The sequence below is a fragment of the Squalius cephalus genome, assembly GCF_949319135.1.
Source record: "Squalius cephalus genome assembly, chromosome: 3".
NCBI classification, from domain to species: Eukaryota; Metazoa; Chordata; class Actinopteri; order Cypriniformes; family Leuciscidae; genus Squalius; species Squalius cephalus.
In genome coordinates this window covers 16,732,618-16,751,642 of record NC_137124.1, presented here as the reverse complement: position 1 = coordinate 16,751,642, position 19,025 = coordinate 16,732,618, and the positions used below count along the sequence as shown (strand labels likewise).

The window sequence follows — 19,025 nt, the reverse complement described above, 5'->3', positions numbered from 1 at the left end:
GTCGACAGCAGGACTGGCTCTGTTAACTCACAATAGTGGCTGAAACATCTGGACAGGGGACTTTTTATTCCACCCATTTGGAAATATATTAATTGAATCTGGATACAGTATTTCAAGTCCCATAATTATGCACTGATTTAACAACCTTCTAGCCTAAAGTGGCTCTAGTTAAACTATAAATAAAAATACAAGCGAGGACTGCGGGGTGGAGAGAAGGAAAATATGATTATAGTCTCTTGACTTCGGTGTTTGTGAGCTTTAAACAGCAGACTGATACACAAACACATACACGAGCCTAATTAGTTTAAAAAATAAACAATATTCACCAGACCCTTCATTAGTATTAATCCTGATTCATTTGAGATTTTTGGGAAGACAAAAAGAAAAAGAAAAAAGAGGTTTCACCTAAAACAGTGTTGAGTGACTGAAGTGTTAGCGGAACAGTTCACTTAAAATGAAAACTCAGTTATTTGCTGACCATCAATGTTGTTCCAAACCTGTGTGTGGAACAGAACAAGAAATATTTTGAATTTTGAAGTAAAAAAGAAAAGAAAAGTTTTGTCCATACAATAAAAGTCAGTGGGGTTGGTTCAATGTTTTTGACTCTATTGGATAGACAAAACCAGCTGAAACATTTAAAATATCTTTTCTGCAGAGGAAAGTCATACAGGTTTGGAAGAGCGTGAGGGTGAGTAAATGACAAAACTTTCATTTTTGTCAGGACTACACCTTTAATGAGTGAAAAAGACCGGCATTTATCGTCCTTAGAGCCTGTCATCATGCTGATGACTCTGATCTTACAAATCCCCCTCACACTTATCCACTCGCTCAAACACACTTGTACACTCAGTGGCGTCTGTCTCTGGAGGTGCTGCTACGGCTCTGTGAGCGTCTGCTGCCCCCTGCAGGTTTGGAGTCGCTACCGCGGCCTCTGTGGCCATCTCTCCTCTGTTCTGCCTCTCTGCCTCTTTCTCTCTCTCTTTCCTTCCCTCTGTCTCTCTCTCCCTCAGTTGAACGTCTCACAACACCTGCTCCTGCTCCTCCTGTGTTCCCTCCCTCTCTGTCACGGCCTTTTGCTCTCCCCCTCCATTCTTCTCGTTTTTTGTCCTCTTCCACCTGGAGTTCCTGCCTCCTCTTCTCTCGCTCCTTTTTGCGCTCAGCACGCTCCAGGGCTCTCTGTGTTGCCTGGAAATAAGCAAAGACTTAAATTGAGGAGAGGAGGGGGGGTGGAAGTTGAGGGTTGTATGTGATTAGAGGAAGTCATGCTGACCTGTTCATCTGTGAGGGGTAACCAGTATATACAGGGAGCTGCTTTAGTTTTGTGGAACAGGTCATCAAGAAGTTTTACAGGAGGTTCTTCTGGTTTCTCTGGAAAATGGAGACGATGTCAAAACAAGTCAAGGGGGTGTGGGGGGGGGATGAGATCAGTAAACATTTGACCAGATTTAGTTTCCCTCACCTTTCTTTTCCACTCTCTTCTCTTTGCTCTTGCCTCTCTCTCTGCGTCTTCGGTCCCGTGATCGAGACCTTCTCGTTTTGTCGTTTCGGTCTTCCTTACCGAAATCCTTCACTTTATCCCGGTCCCACTCCCGCTCAGAACGAGTCCTCTCTCTCCTCTCCATCGCTCTTTCTCTCTCGGCCCACTGGTCTCTCACAGCTGTAGCCCCTCCGTCTCGCTCTCTTTCTCGGTCCTTCTCTTTTTCGTGGTTTGGAGGTGGGAGTGGCTGATGTGCGGCAGGGCGGCCTGGGGCTTGAGGGTCATGACCTACACGGTCACTGGACACGTTACCTTTATGGAAGTCCAACTAGACACCGAAGAAATCACAAAATGAGAAGCATACAAAGTTTGATTAATAACTTGAGAATGAATAAATTATGACAAGAGAATGGTGACAGCAATAAAAGCAAGAGAAGCAAACTGTGCCACACTGTTCAGACCTCATCCTGCTCGCAAAAATCCACCCGTAGTACTTTGGGATTACTCGCAGGCCATTTCACACCATGCAGTGCTTCTCGAGTGGCCGCTGCTTCCTCTATAGTGGAGTACTGAGGTAGAACACGACAGAAGGAAGATTAAAATAAACTAATGCATCAGGGGGCAAAAAAAACAAAAAAACAGAATAAAACAAATCCACTACCATTCAAAAGTTTGGTGTCAGCAAGATTTTCTTTAAAGATTTTGTCCCTTATGCTCACTAAGGATTTATTTGGAAAAAATAAATAATAAATATTACAAATTAAAATATTTCTATTTAATATATTTGAAAATGTATTTTATTGAAAAGTTTATTCCTGTGATGCAAAGCTGAATTTTGCTTGTCTTCAGTGTCACATGATCCTTCAGAAATTATTATAATATGCTGATTTGGTGTTCAAGAAATATTTCTTATCATCAATGTTAAAAACATTTTGCTGCTTATGTTTGTGGAAACAGACAAATTTTTTTAGGATTCTTTGATTCAAAAGAAAAGCATTTATTTGAAATATATTTTTTTCATAATTTAAATCTTTAAAATTTAATCTTTGATGTCCCAAAAAATCTTTTGAATGGTAGTGTAATAATAATAATAATGAGCTTTAATAATAATAAATAGTAATCTTACTGTGACATAGCAGTGAGATTTGATCTTATCGATCCAGAAACCCTCCTCCACCAATGTACCGGTCCGATTTAACAACTCCTTCAGCTGCCCTAAGGTGAAAGGTCGCACCTAGAGAGAAACAGTTAAGAGCAGGGGTCAAAAGATCAGCAAAACTTTTAGTGTCTTCACCACAACACAAAAGAAACCTGACCCTGAAGAATAATGTTCTTTTTAGCAGTTCAGTGGCACTATTCACACACTCTTAAAATATTTTATTTGAGACTTCCCTACATTACAGTGAGACACTGAGCAGTGAAATGAACAACGTCATCTGGTGCTTACCAGGTTGCATACGTGTATGATTTTGGAGGTTTTTCCACGAGGAGGAGACAGCTGCCGACCCGTCCTTATGGGGTCATCAATAGTTATGGACACTCCTGATTTCTGCTGACTGATGGAGCGCCGCACCAAAGAATCATTGGGAGTGACTGAGAGGAAAATAAAAATTATAATCTTGCTTGTAAAAAAACAAGGATATGTGGGGATAACATTAGAAAATTAAGGAATTACCTTTCTTGGAATCACCTTCCTGTGTTTCTATGCTAGCATCAGGGGAGCTCTCCTGTTTCCTATGTATTTCCTTCTCTCCTCCTGTCCATTTCGGCTCTTCGTCGTCATCCTCCTCCTCCATTTCTTTCTGCCCATTCTCATGTCCCTCAGACGGAACAATCTGAACCAAAGTTTAAAGGGACAAGAAAAAAAGTTCACTGAATGGCAGGGACAAAACATGAACTTTTAAAGACGATGACAAAATGCTTTCCTATAAAAAGATTCACTCCTGAAGTCACTTAACGCTTTAAAATTACTAAAGTTAATTCTGCAGTATCATGCCGCAGTCTTCAGCACTGGTGTTCCTCCTATACTATTCCTACTAAGTCAAAACTTAACATTTGTTTTGTCAGCTACCCGTCACAAGCCTGTGCTCACCTGTGTCACTGTGCGTCTGATCTTGAGACCCTGATCCTCTTCTGGCTCCTCTCGCTCACGAGGCCCGGATGAGTCCTCATCCACAGAGAGACGGCTCTCATCTGGGTGCAGTTCGACCACCGCCTCCTGTAGGGGCTTGATGTCTGGAATCAGTGTCTGTAAAGATGACAATTTTGAAGTCATGTAAAAATACTTTTATGCAGTACAATTGAAGCACAGAACTGATAACCATTCAGTTAAATTCTGTCCAAACTATACATGGTCTATAAATGTAAGCTTTATCAAATAAAACTTGAGAATACCGCAACATTGACCCTGTAACGTTGAATTTATTCAAGCAGCAAGGCTGTCAAAAACAGGTAGTTATTCATCGCCTATCTGCTAAGGTCATGTGGGAGTGGTCTTGGATGATTTACCTTCAGCGATTCAGTGGTGATGCTGATTGACGGCTTTTTGGCAGTGACTGCTGTACTAGATCCCCACCTTCTCTTCCTGCTGGCTCCGCCCACAGGCTCTGACTCAGAAGATGCAACCTCGGTTTTACCTAGTGCCAAGAAAAATTAAATCACAAAACTGCAGATCCAGATGTAAATGACTGGTAAAGGAGCATAGCTGAAACATAATTCCTAAATGACTCTGTAATCACTCTTTTCACTTGAATAGTACTGCAATTTACTTCTTAGCATCTTTAAGCATGTAAGAACAGGCTTTAATGTAATATATAGAAGTTAAATGAAAATTTAACAGATGCAATTATGGCAATCAATTTGGCAAACAATTCAGTTACTTGAACATAGAAAAATTTCAGATAAAAAAGAGAAAAGTTGTTAACTTTGCAGCTCAACAATTGGAACAGGGTTTATTTGTATAATGCACAGCACATGATATTGCAATGCACTGCTTTTAAAGTGGACAGACGATTTTTGGAGCAACGTAATTTAATTTGCATCACTCTAGCCAGAGTTGTTGTTTTAAAACCTGTACTTGGTGAGGACAGCATCCCACCCCTGTTACTGGTTAAGGTTCTAGATCAGCAGGTTTAAATAGGCAGGGCAGAGGCAATTATTACTTTTCTTAGGGGAGAAATGCACAGAATGGGCTGCAGCAACCTGTCAGTAAACAAGTCGTAAGAGAAAGGAACATTTTGAAGACACTTACTGCTCAGGGAGATCTTTCGGGCAGCAAACGATTTTGCAGTGGAGCTCTGAAATGAAATAGAGAGGAGGAGAAACAAGATCCCAGTGGATGTGTGGAGGAAGAGACAGACACAACGGACAAAAGAGACATTGGGAAAAGGAGGGGAATGAGAGAAAGGAGAGGGGGAAGAACAGATGCACAGCTATCAGTTACACCAATAACGTACAGTTGCTTTGAGAATCCCACCATTATTATAAACTGTTTCTGGATTTAAAAGTCCCCTACATTGCTATAGCTTTAGTTTTTACTTTAACATAACTTTAGCAAACAAATGCTTGATTAAATTTCCCTACTTTCCCATATGTGCTGTAAACAATTTTTAGGATTACCAACACCCTCTAACCTCATCATTAACAAAGCAAAAAAACCTTCTTTCCACTTTAAGTTATTTAAAAACAAATACATCTTGGGAAAAAGGGTTTTCCTGGTACCATTGACACCTGATTCCTCTCTGGCTTGGCTATGGCCCAACCGCACAGCAGTGTGCACTGTATCTAGGCAACAAAGGTCCAATCAGAGGAGGCTGAGATGTGAGGGCGAGATACGATCACAATTGAGTGTGCTGATTGGCCGGCTGACAGGAACTGCACTTTTTGTTTCAATGGCTGTTTTTTTTTTTTTTCTTGTGGTGGGATTTGTGATCCCAATGGTCTTTGAAAGTCTTTTAAGTTGTTGAGTGTTCAGGAAGCAACGGAAGCATGGCAAAAACTCCCGGTGTCCTCACTGGCTGTGGTGATAGCATCCTCATTGCAAACCAACGAGAATCACATGATGTTTGACAAGCCAAAATTCTGGTAGCAATCTGTCACAGCATTTTATCATCTGCATAAACTGAAAGTCTTTTGTACACATGGTGTGCCACAAAAACACCTGTGACACTTTGGCAAAGATGGTTTCCTTTTTCAACGTTTTGCAAAGGATCTCATGCTGTCCACAAGTTTATCTGAGAATTTTCTGGAAAGGTCATTTTTGTCAGACTGGAGCATAAAGTTCTTTGAAATATCCCAGCAAGTCCATTTGTATTAGTGCTGCATGACCGTTGACAAACTGAATAATGACAGGAAAAAGAGTTGGTAGTAAATCCAGTGATTAGTCCATAAGCATCGCTTCATTATCTCAGACTGCTCGACTCTCTGAGATCAGTCCACAGGCATGTGAGAAGCAGCAGGTGTTTGTGTAGAGTCTGTGCAGATATCAGTTCATTCAAGTACTAAAGTGTGAGCGGAAATAGCAGGAGGCGTCAAGACTGTTCCCATCATGATGACAGAAGTCCATCTGATGTTTGTGTTTGGTTAGCATTCACACTTTGAAAAATGTCTTTGTTGGTGAGAAGCATTCTTTGTTTTCCACAAATACGACTGACGCCTCCCATCTCACCAGCTATTTTGGCTTCTCTTAAGCAGTTCCATCAGGAGGCCACATCAGTTTTGTATGACGAGGTAGTGTGACCGGCCGGTTCCGTCAGGCTAAGTGTGCAGTGGCGACTCTGGGGGCCTAGCTCAGGTACAGCCGAGACGCTTGGGCATAGCGGGGCAGGTGATGGAGGTGGTAGAGGAGAAGAGGTGGTGGCAGTATGCAGGTACCAGTATGAGCAATGGAAGAGGGGAGGGCACCTTCACAACAAAGCAATCAATGGGATTTTAAACCACAAAACAGTCATACTACCAGATCCAGAGATAATAAGAGAAAGGGAACAAGAGCAAAAGACAGAGTGGCAGAGAGATAGAAATAGCAGGGGAAAAAAAGGGAGGACAGAAGACAGAGAGAGCCTACATCTCTAACTACATGTTGCCAGGGTCTATCATCTGCTCCCTACAACTCAAATATACACACTGTGCACTATTTACATAGACACTTATGGCACAATATATGAAAAAGGGGATTGTTTTATAAAAAGTGATTAATATAGAGATGTAACTTTTCAAAAGAGGATTATCAGATGGAGATTGCAAAAAACTTCTCTAAAGTACCACTTCTAAAAATATTGACAGTAAAATAAGTCAAAATTGCTGACCTCAATCAACTATCTGGTCAATGGACAACTAGTTGACCACTCCAACCCATCTAAAAATCTTTTAGGCTACAAAAAAGATTTATATTTAACACAAAAATGTAAAACGCCCATCTAAAATTAGCACTGATTCATTCCCTCTCACACACGCAATGACCTACTCTGTTTCTAATTTCACACATTATTAGCCATCCACATCCCCCAGACATTGCTACAGCTGCTGCTACTGAGTTAAATGAAACAATGGTAACAGTAATCTAATATCCAATCCTGAACTGAATCTGAAGAAAGATGACAATTTGAGATCACTTTGGCTTCAAAAGGTTCAGCTAGAACTGCCTCAAACTTCAGTTATCCCCATGTCATATTTCAGGGTTATAGTTTCCACTGGGTCTTCGTTCTGTGGGCCTTCTTACCTCCTCGGGGTGGGAGTCGCTTGATTCTGCCCCCTGTTGGTCAGACGGTTGCACAGCACTCTCTGAATGCGAGCGGCCCTCCAGCTCCATAGCAACTTGGCCTGCAGGCTCAGAGAGAGCTTCCTGCTTTACCTCCCTAGAGAAAAAGAGTCAGTGAACAAGAGAAAGAGAGACAGAAAGAGAGTAAGGGGTAAGGGGGCTGAGGCTGCTTGATCTGGGTCACTCCACCTATAAATAACTGCCTGGCTAAATGACTCTCACATCCAGCATTACACACATACATACAAGACATTTCAACCACAGTCAGAAAACTTGCAAACAATGGGAGGGAAATACCAATAAAACACTTCCATATTGTCATTAACCAAGACCCGTATACACATTTAAATGAATACACAAATTAAATTGGTGTGAATTATGAGTTATCTGTACTACTGAATTGTTGTACAGCTAGAGAGGAAATACAACTGCAAACAGATGAATTAAAGGGAAGATAAATTTAAGTATATAAGTTAAATTAAGTATAAAATTGATGTAACACGTGCAACGGTGAGTTTGAAAAAAAAAAAAAAAAATCTGATTCATGAAACCAGTAGTACGTAATACAATGCATACGAATCTCAGTACATTTATAACTATTTCATTGATGCATTAAAATTGTAATGCTTTGCATACACAGTCCACTCACCTTGTTAATACAAGTTCTAATAAAAAAATCAAGTGAACGGTTGCTTGAGGTTACAAATAATCTGCTTTGTTACCCTTGAACTTTCCACCACATAAGTGTGCACGCTCTCTCATGAAAACTTCCCAGGGCTTCATCAAAGTCATTACTGAGGGTTCATCACGGTTTCCACAAAAATATTAAGCAGCACAACTGTTTTCAACATTGATAATAATAATAAGAAATGTTTCCTGAGCAGCAAATCAGCATTTTAGAGTGATTTCTGAATAATAATGCGACACTGAAGACTGGAGTAATGATGCCGAAAATTCAGCTTTGCATCACGGGAATAAATTACATTTTAAAATAATAAATAAGAAGATATATATTTTTTATTGTAATATTCCACAGTATTATTACTGTTTTACTGTATTTTTAATATGATAAATGCAGCCTTTGTGTGCATAAGAGACTTCTATCAATAACATTTAAAAAAATCTTACCAGCCTCAAACTTTTGAATAGTGTACTTCTGATGACATTCACGAGCCGCCATTAGCTCTCACAACAATAAAACCGTTTAAGCACATACGACAGTTTTCAGATTTGACTATCGTATGCAACACTTTTGATATAACAAATTTAAACCTTCGCAAACAAAGCACTGGCAGGGGAACAGATTAACCGGCTCTTGACATTCTAATTCCTACAGGGGATTCAATCGCATTCATTGTTCTATAGATAACCAATCCCTCTCTCACACACATAAACATACACCTGTGCAGCACACCTTGGCACCGTGGTCTCCAGAGACAACACAGTCCTGATGCCATTTGCTCCGAGGAGGGAAAAACTGCCTCTGGGTTCTCTGAGCACAACCCTTTGCCTTTGTATTAAAGCAGTCAACACATGCTGAGGGGAAGGGGGACGGGTAGCTAGATCCCCCGTGAACAAAAAAGCCAAGCGCTTAGAATACTTAGCATTTACACATGAATGCAAAGCTGGCAAGGACCAAGAGGAAAACCTGAAAGACCGCCTCAAACGGAACTACAGTGGCCCCAGAGTTCATTTTCCATGCAGTAAGACACTTAGTAACATTTAACGAATAATAATCTATCCAGACTGACTAAAAATAATATTCATATACAGAATCGGTCACTAGGGGTTTTCCTCCGGAAGACTTTCAATAACTAGCATATGAAGACCATGCTTGCTGTCCTTAAAGCAAAACAGTTGAAACCCAATACACGGATATATGTGGTAATATTTGGATCACTTAACTTTAGGCATAAGAATTTTAACTATGGATCATTCTTCGTGTTTCCTAACCACAATATCAAGCGCCAAGCAACACTTACACTACACCTAATTGCTTACATAAATAGCTACGCTGTTAAATGGATTTGAGTGAAATGCAAGCCGAGTTAACATTGTTTTATTCATAACATGAGATGCTGAAATCCTTTTCATACAGGCCATCGTGGACACGGGTATCTCCCATTACTAATTAAACACTACATGCATCTCTAGTGATTAAAAATGCCAGAGAATTGCCCACATCCTTTAAAGAACCCAAGTGCCTGAACAAGAACCCCTTCCCCCAACATCATGACGAAAACGTCTGCGTTTAAAACCCAAAAGAGATACCATCTAAGCATTTTTGGACATCATATGCGGGATCTAATTCAATTCGATCATGACGACGCCAAAAATGCTATATCGGTAGGAAGCTCACTGGGTTTTAAAACACAGCCAAGCCCGCATTTCGAGACAGCACTAAAGATAAAACGACGTTTCGTTTCACATTTAACTAAAGATCGTACAGGGACCACCGTACAAAGACAATCGCTCGATCGATTATGACCATAATATAAATAAATATCTAACGTATCACCTCAACGATGAGCCAACCTAGCGCCGTAGGGTATTTCTAGAAACCACCTCTCCCACTCTCTCTCTCTCGTCTAAACCCTTACCCGTTTTTGTTGCCGTCCGACAGCATAATGTCAGGCTGTAACCTGGACCGCGACGACCGATTCTATACCGGTTCTGCCGGTCACGGATGCGTAGGAAGAAATGTGAGAAGCGGACGCGCTGCAAAGCTGTGTTTTTTTCTCTCTCTTGTGCAATGCGTCGGTATAGTCACGGCGGCGCTCACAGAGCAGCCATATTGAGCAGCGCTGGGGGAAGTGTGAGGAGTACAAGCAGGACCCCTCCTCCAAGGCCACGCCGGTTGATAGGCTGTCACATAGAACGCCTGATTAAAAATGCAACCGCTCTTACATTTCACATCAAAACAGTCACATTAACTACTGCTTGAACAAGCTTTAAAATATATATATATATTTGGATAAGACTGTATAGTACGTTTCTAGCCAATGACCAGAAGTAACAGAAAGATTACGTTTGTGAAACCTTAAAGGGATAGTTGACAAAAAAAAATCATCAGGCTCATTTGGTTCAAAACCAAAACCTGTATGACTTACTTTCTTCTGCAGAGCTCAAACGATGATATTTTGAAGACTGCTGGTAACCAACCCGAAAATACACAGACATTTATTCTTTAATGTTCCACAGAAGAACGAAAATCATAGATTTTGAACCACATGAGATTAAGGTAAAATGACCATTTAAACTGTTTTTGAGAACTATCCCTTTAAGATTTATTTATTTATTTATGCATACATTTTACTTTAGTTATCAGACTATTCTTCATCCAACATCATCCAGTTAAACAAGTAATACACAAATGTTAGCATTTTCAACTTTTTTTATTGACCAAAATTTTCCAAGAGTATCATTTAAAAAAAGTTGATGCTTGCTTAGTTGGAAAAGGTTGCAAAGCTATTTCTAAATGGTTTTAGGTCCAGCATATTGGGTAAAAATAGATTTCCTATTTAGATAAAATAGTAAGATATTTAAGTAATTCATGCAACATCATCAGAGTTAAGCAGTGTTGTATAGAAGAACTGGCTAAATTTCCTCCAAACTGATAATGTGCAGGACTGATCCACACTGGAAACGTGTGGTTGCCATTCTGCTGCTAAAAAAGAGGTTACACTAGATACTGAAAGCAAAGGTTCACATACTTTTACACTCTCAGATCATTTTGCTTAATACATTGTTAATTTGCACTTATTTGTTTTTATCAGGTTCTCTCTATTTAGTTCTAGCACTTTTTGATGAAGTACAGAAATGTCTAACTTTCTAGTGTCACTGTAGAACTCTTGTAATACAACCCCCGGGATCTAAAAACATTTATAGTATATATACAATGAGAAGTTTATTAGGATGTTTTTGGTTTCATTTCCCACTGTTTGACCAGTGAATTTCTGTAAATGTTTGAGTTATTTGAGCTCGATGGATTTGAAAAATATATATATATATATTATTATTACATAGAGAATAAATATGTTGTGCACACCTCAAAAAACATGGAGTGATTTTAACGTTACATTCTGCAAGTACTTCAAAAAAGATTTTATTTATTTTATTAATTATTTGTCAGAATTAATTATTGTAGTCCTTCTTAGAAAACTACACACAATAACCATTATTCAGTATTTTCTTCATAAAATCTCACAGCTCTCCTCACTGCATTATTAAAATTATCCAACACATTACTCAATATAGCATTAAAGGGTTAGTTCACCCAAAAATGAAAGTTCTGTCATCATTTACTCGCTCATGTCATTCCAAACCAGTCAGACTTTTGTTCATGTTTGAAACACAAATGAAGATATTTTAATTAAATCTGAGAGCTTTTTGTCCCTCCACTGACAGTCCAAGCAACTACCACTTTGACACTTTGAAAATGTTAATAAAGAGGTCGTAATACTAATCCATGAATTGAGCGGTTAAGTCCAAATTTTCTGAAGAGACACTATCACATTATATGATGAACAGACTGAATTTAGGCTTTTATTCACATATAAACATTCAACACACATCAGATATGGTACACAAAAGCTGAGAGACGTGCGAGAACCAATGAGGTTCAATCTCGTGTGTTACACAGCACGTTTGAGATTTAAAGAGGTTTGTTCTCATGCGTCAGGCAAGTATGGTTCACTGATCAATGTTTATATGCGAGTAAAAGCCTAAAAACAATCTGTTCATCATATAAAGCGATCGAGTCTCTTTGGAAATTTGGACTAAACCCCTCAATTCATTTGAATAGTTTTACGATCTCTTTATAAATTTAGTGTCAGTTGCATAGACTGTCAATGGAGGGACAGAAATCTCTTAGATTTAACTTAAAATTTCTTTATTTGTGTTTCGCAGATAAACAAAATCTTACAGGTTTGAAACAACATGAGGGTGAGTAAATGATGACATGAGGGACTCCCATCTGCTGGATGTAGCAATCTCACTAAACTATGCATGACAACAGACGGAAGAGTTTGAGCTCATGCATTTCTGAGCTCACACATGGTGGGTGGTCCTGCATTAAGACAAATCTCTCAGATTCCAAAGAGGTCAAAGGGAAGACAATGGTTATGAGATAATTCAATGAGATGTGAAAGACAATAAAGAATGCTTGTAACTTGAATGACAAGAATTTCCCACTGTTTGACCAGTGAATTTCTGTTAATTTTTCAGTTATTTGAGCTTGATGGATTTAGAAAAATAAAATAAAAATTACATAGAGAATAAATACGTTGTGCATACCTCAAAAAATGAGTAATTTTAACGTTATATTCTGTAAGTACTTCAAAAAAGAGATACAGCAGGATCAGAAAGATTAAAAAAATTATATTATGTCTGAGAATGCATCTTAATGGTTTCATTTTATTGTTTAAAGCTCATTAATAAATAATATGATTTTTTTACCTGTTCAAGGCAATGTAGTGTGTCAATGAAATACTTTGCTGACCTGAAAGACTGAGCCTTCTTTTTTTCGTCAACATCTCTTCTTTTCTCTTTCTCATCCTAGAAGACAATATCATCAAAGATCATATTTACAGTGAACTCCATTATGTACTTTTCTATTGATTGTTTGAACAAATATCCTTTGTGTTTGTCTTCAGATCACACTATGAGTGTGAGAAGTTGTGCTGAACTCATGTACACCCAGAGACACAAGTCAGACTGGTGCATCAGTATTAGCATGGCAGGTTCATCATCAAAACACACCAAAGGCAGAATTAACCAACAAAATTAAAAACCATAGGTCTGACGTGTAAATAGGACAATTACTCACCTTCTTTCGGCTGGGTGGGCTAGACTTTTCCTGTGAAGGAGAGCTTGAAGAACGAGAGGATGATGATTCTGAATCTGTGTCAGATGATGATGACTGACTTGACGTTGATGCGCGTCGTCCAGGAGATTTTTCTCTCAGTGAACTTTCTCTTGTTTTATCTATTTCTCCTTCTTTAGTAGCGTGTGTAGCTGGTTTAAGTGACTGTTTAGGTGCCTCTTTCTCCAGAACCTTCATTTGTTTGACCCCCTTATGTTTTGATTCAGCCATTGCTGTAGAGGCCTCTACCTCCATAGCAATGTCTTCAGAGCACTTCGGCCCTGTGATGAGGACTGACACCTGAGGTTTGGAGGGTGACTTAAGTGACTCAGGTGGTGGGACCTCTGAGAAAATTGCTTTTCTCCTAGGTGGGAAAGTTGTGGGTGATGTCAAACGGAATGGTGCAGAGGTCTCATCTACTTTCTTATTTTCTTTCTCCAACTCAGGATCTTGAGCATCATGTTGAGCAGGGGTCAATGTGGGAACTGACATGGACACCTCTGACCCGAGAAGCTGCTGAGCTGAGTCTTGTGCTGCTGGTTCACCACCCTCCTGCTCTTCAACTTCCATTTCTCCTTCTCCCTCCATCCCTACCTTCTGTGCACCAAACACACCCTCAGACTCCATTTTTCGGACCAGCAAGCTAAGGGGACCAGGTCTCCGTGTGGATGGGGGTTCTGGGCTGCTGGATCTAGAACTGGAGCTGGACTCCTGTCTTTTGAGGGATGGAGGAGAGACCATTCCTGCCCCTGGAGCAGCATCTTCTGCTATGCCGGCTGGCTCATCTTGGTCATGTGGGCTCTGTTTGGGAGTGTCAGGTAGCGGGAAAGACAACTCTGGAGGTGGTGATGGGGGAGGAGTGGGTTGACGGAGCTGCAGAGGCGGCTGGTGAACTGGTTGAGGCTGGGGAGGGATGTGTTGTGGGGGCTGAAGCTTTCGACGGGATCTTTGGGGGGCTGCAGCTGCAGCTGGAGGGTGTACCGGAGGAGCCCGTTGGTCCTTTTTCCCATGTGAGGAAGGGCCCCATTCATCATCATCGCCACTGTCATCATCATCATCATCCTCGTCATCATCATTGCTGTCAACTTGAGAACAAGCTGCTGCTCCTGCAGAACGGCTGAGCTGCAACACTGAATGGGCAGGACCTGCTTCAACTGGCGCTGTTCCCTCTCTCTCTTGGGAACGGGGCATCATGATTGGCAGGCCTTGACGCTCTGGTTGTCCAACCACGCGCACAGACAAGGAGGCAACTGCTCGTGGAGGGGAGGGTGTTGCGACCTCCTCGTGGCCAGGGAGGAACGAAGGATGCCAGATCCTCCCAGCTTTAGTGTCAGATGATTCTTGAGATACAGGAACAGGGCCTGTATCCAACCTGTGTGATCCCATTAACCCAGGGTCCTGCGGCAACCCTCCTCCACCCGCCTGGTTTACAGACAGATGAATGCTTCCGATGTGATGCTGGAAAACATTGTAAATTTAAATATTAAACGCATACATAGGCACAATTTACACAATAAGCAAAACTAATACGATTGCTTGACAGTAAATGAAAGCTGCCTACTTTTCCCTCAGAGCACACTGCAAGTGTGAGAGATTCAGTTGAACTCACTTACACCCAGAGAGACAGAGTCAAACTCTGGTGCATCAGTATTAGCATGGCAGGCTCATCATTGGAAGCACAACAGGAGTATGTAAGACTACCGCTTTTACCTGAGTGCATGTGTGGGCTATTAATTCTGACTGCTCTCATAGAAAACCAATGTTGTCATAGCAGGCAACATTTTTTAATGGACAGCTCTCTGTGCTGCACTTCTATCTCTATTGAAATGACTTGAAAATATTTTAAAATATGCAAATATGAATGTACAGTGCTTTTCAAAAGTTTAGGGTTGGTAAGGTTTTATCTTAAGATGTTTTTCTCTTTTATGCTGTGTTTATTTGATCAAAAATATCAAATAAGTAACACTGTGAAATATTAGTACAAATTAAAGTGTTATTTATTCCTGTGATGGTCAAGATGAATTGTCACATGATCCTTCACAAATCATTCTAATATTCTGACGTGATGCTCAGGAAGGATTTAAAAACTATATATTTGTGTGGAAAACATGATACATATTTTTCTTGATTTTTTTGATGAATAGGAAGTTTAAAGAACCAGCATTTATTTACAATAGAAATAATTTGTAACATTATGTCTTTGTCTTTTTTGATCAATTTAATGCATACTTGCTGAATAAATCTATAACATTTCTTACACACACACAAAAAAAAATCTTATTGACCCCAAACAATCAAATGGTTGTGTATATAGTGAATAAAGTGATCATAGAGCTGGTAAGTCCCGCCCATCTGTAAAACCCCACTGGACCTCTAGATTGAAAAATGCAAAGTGAATGTGAGAAAATAATTATTTTCTGGTCCCGTTTGAATTGTGCCATGAATGTGAACATATGTTGTCTGTGAATTTTTTATATAATTTTTCATGTTACGAGTTTGACAGTATATTGTACGATTCTTTGGCTAGCAGTTGTGGAAAAGACATAACGAGAAAGACTACATGTCGCCTATGTGACGTCACCCCATAACACATTTTCCCTCCACTTGTCAAATCACGGTGCTAATGCTGCGATAATCTATGGAGACAGATCGAGATGCCTGTGTGTTTTGTACCCAAATGTCACCATTTCAAACCAAATGGGCTGTTCTTTCTTCAGAAACGCGTCGAAAGCAGCGAAGAGTTGTAGTCCACAAAGTGCTCTCACACAAAGTCTAACCGTATCAAACTTCTACCCGCTAAATTGTAGCATTCTTCACACTAAAAATTATATTAAAAATTCACAGACAACATATGTTCACATTCATGGCACAATTCAAACGGGACCAGAAAATAATTATTTTCTCACATTCACTTGCATTGACGATTTTTCAATCTAGAGGTCCAGTGGGGTTTTACGGATGGGCGGGACTTACCAGCTCTATAAAAGATGAGTTACAGTCAAAAAAGCATGAATTGCACTATAGAGGTCATAGAATGATTTCAAATGAATGTTAGAATGAATTCAAACAGGCCTTTTGACATTGTAACTAAAATATAACTAGAATCGAATCAAATCTAGAGCTTACGAATCAAATTGAAAAATCTGAGCCAGTATCTGGCCCTAGTAAATTATATACCACAAATCAATCAGTTTGTGTATTTGCTGATCAAATAAATCTGATAGCAGGCACAAATGTACTACACCAAATAAAGGTTTACTTTGTGCAAACATTTAAGGCACTTTTATGCAAAGACTAGCTTCTTACCTTCTCTGGGAGAAAGGACGTGCTACCTTTCGACATGTGGTCATCCTCCTCAGGGCCAGCAGGACTCTGTTTCTCTGAAAGCAGCGTATTGCAAAGGTCATGAATTTAGCTTATTGAAGGAGGAAAAAAAGTATCTTACAAACTAAAGAGTCTGAAAATAAAATGCGAGCATAAGCTTAAGTGAAAGTCCCTATGAAAGCTATGAGTGCACAGCAACAATAACGTACAGGTGAAGAAACGTAATCTAATAAGCAGCAAACAAAGAGTATGACTGTTTAATGGCACTGAAAACCCCCTAGTATTTCCTCAGAGCACACTGCAAGTGTGAGAAGTCAAGTTAACTCAAGTACACCCAGACAAACACTGGTGCATCAGTATTAGCATGGCAGGCTCATCACAGGAAATACTAAATGAGTGTATGAGACTTTAAACATTATGCATTACTGTATGTTGAGAATGCCTGCACAGATGGTGTAGTCAAGTCAGTGTTATAACCTGTGTGTATATGTACGTGTGGGTCTGCTTACCATCTGCCTCGGTGGCCTCCCGGGCTTCTCTCTCCAGTCTCTGTCGGAGGAGCTCCTGCTGTTTTGCCAGGTACTGCTTTATAAAGCTGTTCTGACTCATCTCCTCCCCAATCTGAAATACATAAAGAGAAAGCACACTCCAATCAAGGTCATCTCATTTACAACTGCTGGAGCCAAGAAGCTCCAGATTTTTTAAAGAGGCCAAACCTGAACAAAATTTGTAATTTGGTATGCAATACCAAATATATGTAAACCATATAATAATAATAAATATGCAATTTGGTGTATGTTATTTATATGAAGAAATTCTAACAGTTGTAATGTAAATCAATTAGATTTTTCTTTCAAGAATGCATATAAAGATCACTGGTCACTCTTTATCTCGCAATATAATGTCTTTTTTCTTTTTTCTTAATGGATAATCAAGTAAACCCAAGTTGCTTCAGACCAGAAAATGTTCCTATTGATTATATCATATTAATATTAGTAACAGTATAAAAGTTATTCTAAAGTTTACTTTATAAAAATAATTAAATATTTCACTGCAAACAGGCACATGTAAACAAAACTTACTAAAAAGTATGAACTATCACTCAGAAAGAAGGTGGCATGTAGTATAGTGTTTTTAGCAAATATTTGATCATGTTGATAATTTAGACAAATATATCAATAATGGAAATGAGAAAAAAAGGGTTAAAAAAAAAACCTCTTACCTGAGAGTTGGGCTGAAGACCAATGTGATGGGTTGATGTTCGTTGGAGATTCTCCAACATAATAGCCTTCACAAACACAGCAGATTGCACATTTAAAATACAGCTATAGAAAATATTCCAAGCACACCCAAGAAACAAATAAACCTTTTTTTTTATGGCAAACGCTCTGTTTAGGTTCTTAAATCTGATCAAGCGTGTTGCTTGAAGTACAAACCTATTTAATAGTGTTCATATAAAGAAAAGCTCCGACAGCTCCCATAAATCTCTCACTCACCCGACCAGCACCACATGACTGCTTGCGACTTGATTCAAATGAGTGTTTAGGATCGCTGGATGAAGTGTTTATATTACGGGTGGGAGTGGCATTAGCCTTTCAAATTATTCACTACGTTAGCGCATACTTAGCGGATGACTTCGCTAATCTGACAGTTTACCGGTCGTTACGCTAATTGTCGATGGAAAACAGGGACTGAAAGAAAAAGTCTCTCACGTTAATGCGATTTTGAACGAGGGAAAGAAGTGTGAAATATTCTCCTAAAACGCCGTATTTAGAACCAAATTACGGTTGTCATTTACATAGAAATAGTCCATGGGAATCGCCCAAACTGAATTAATGAGCGTGTTTAGCATTTTTGTTTTCACCTAGAAACTAGAAACAAATGGTCATGTTCATAAATGTTGTGCAAGTGTCCACGCACATCCATCACATGAGACTGACAAGCGCGCCCCCAACTACAAACATACGACGCGCGGGCACGATGTCAACTCTGAGACCTCGGCTTGTCATGACCCAGGCTGTTTAGAAAACATCCGTATGAATGTATTATATAAGTTACGTGTTATAACTGCAAAATTATAGGGAAAAAACTGCTGTGCGAAGCGGTAAACGATCCAAACTCCATATGCACTCGACAAACATTCCCGCTCTCGAAGCACCCGATACTTGGCCTGCCTGTCGGGTCTCGTCTTCAGCTCAACTTGACAGTAAGCGCACGGTATTAAAAGCCCGCCCTTTAACCAAACTCACCCCTTTCAGCCTTTTAATAAGTGCATTTTTCTGTCCACTTTTGGCGAGTCCTCTTTGCTCCAAGGCGGTTTTTAAATCCGCCACACGAAGCGAATGAAGCGGTTTGCCGTCTAACGTAACATCCTCGCTTTCCGCCATTTTGCTTCACCCGAGCGCTCGAACTTCTGGGGCCGTGCACGAGCACACTGCGCGTCACCGCTCGCTGATCTCCGGAAGAGAGAGCCGGGCAAATATAAAAACACGTGCATACACACAAAGAACGGGCATAAACGATGCATTTAGCTGTTCCTTGCAATATGCATCCAGAATATTACAATACAGCAACAGTTTGACTTTGCAAGATAGTCATTTAATGTT

At 39.9% G+C, this 19,025-nt stretch overlaps 1 protein-coding gene across 1 annotated transcript; it reads right to left on the bottom strand.

Moving 5' to 3' along the window:
• Positions 1-22: 22 nt before the first annotated feature.
• Positions 23-18,854, bottom strand: acin1b (apoptotic chromatin condensation inducer 1b). Its single transcript, XM_079867853.1, has 17 exons — positions 18,669-18,854; positions 17,642-17,707; positions 16,929-17,040; positions 16,402-16,475; positions 13,060-14,553; positions 12,733-12,788; positions 7,194-7,329; positions 4,728-4,773; positions 3,986-4,113; positions 3,570-3,725; positions 3,153-3,312; positions 2,925-3,070; positions 2,604-2,711; positions 1,939-2,046; positions 1,460-1,805; positions 1,271-1,368; positions 23-1,185 (listed from the first exon to the last, which is right to left on the bottom strand). Exons 1-17 carry the CDS (start codon positions 18,804-18,806, stop codon positions 847-849), a joined length of 3,711 nt encoding a protein of 1,236 aa, XP_079723979.1. The 5' UTR covers positions 18,807-18,854; the 3' UTR covers positions 23-846.
• Positions 18,855-19,025: the final 171 nt, after the last annotated feature.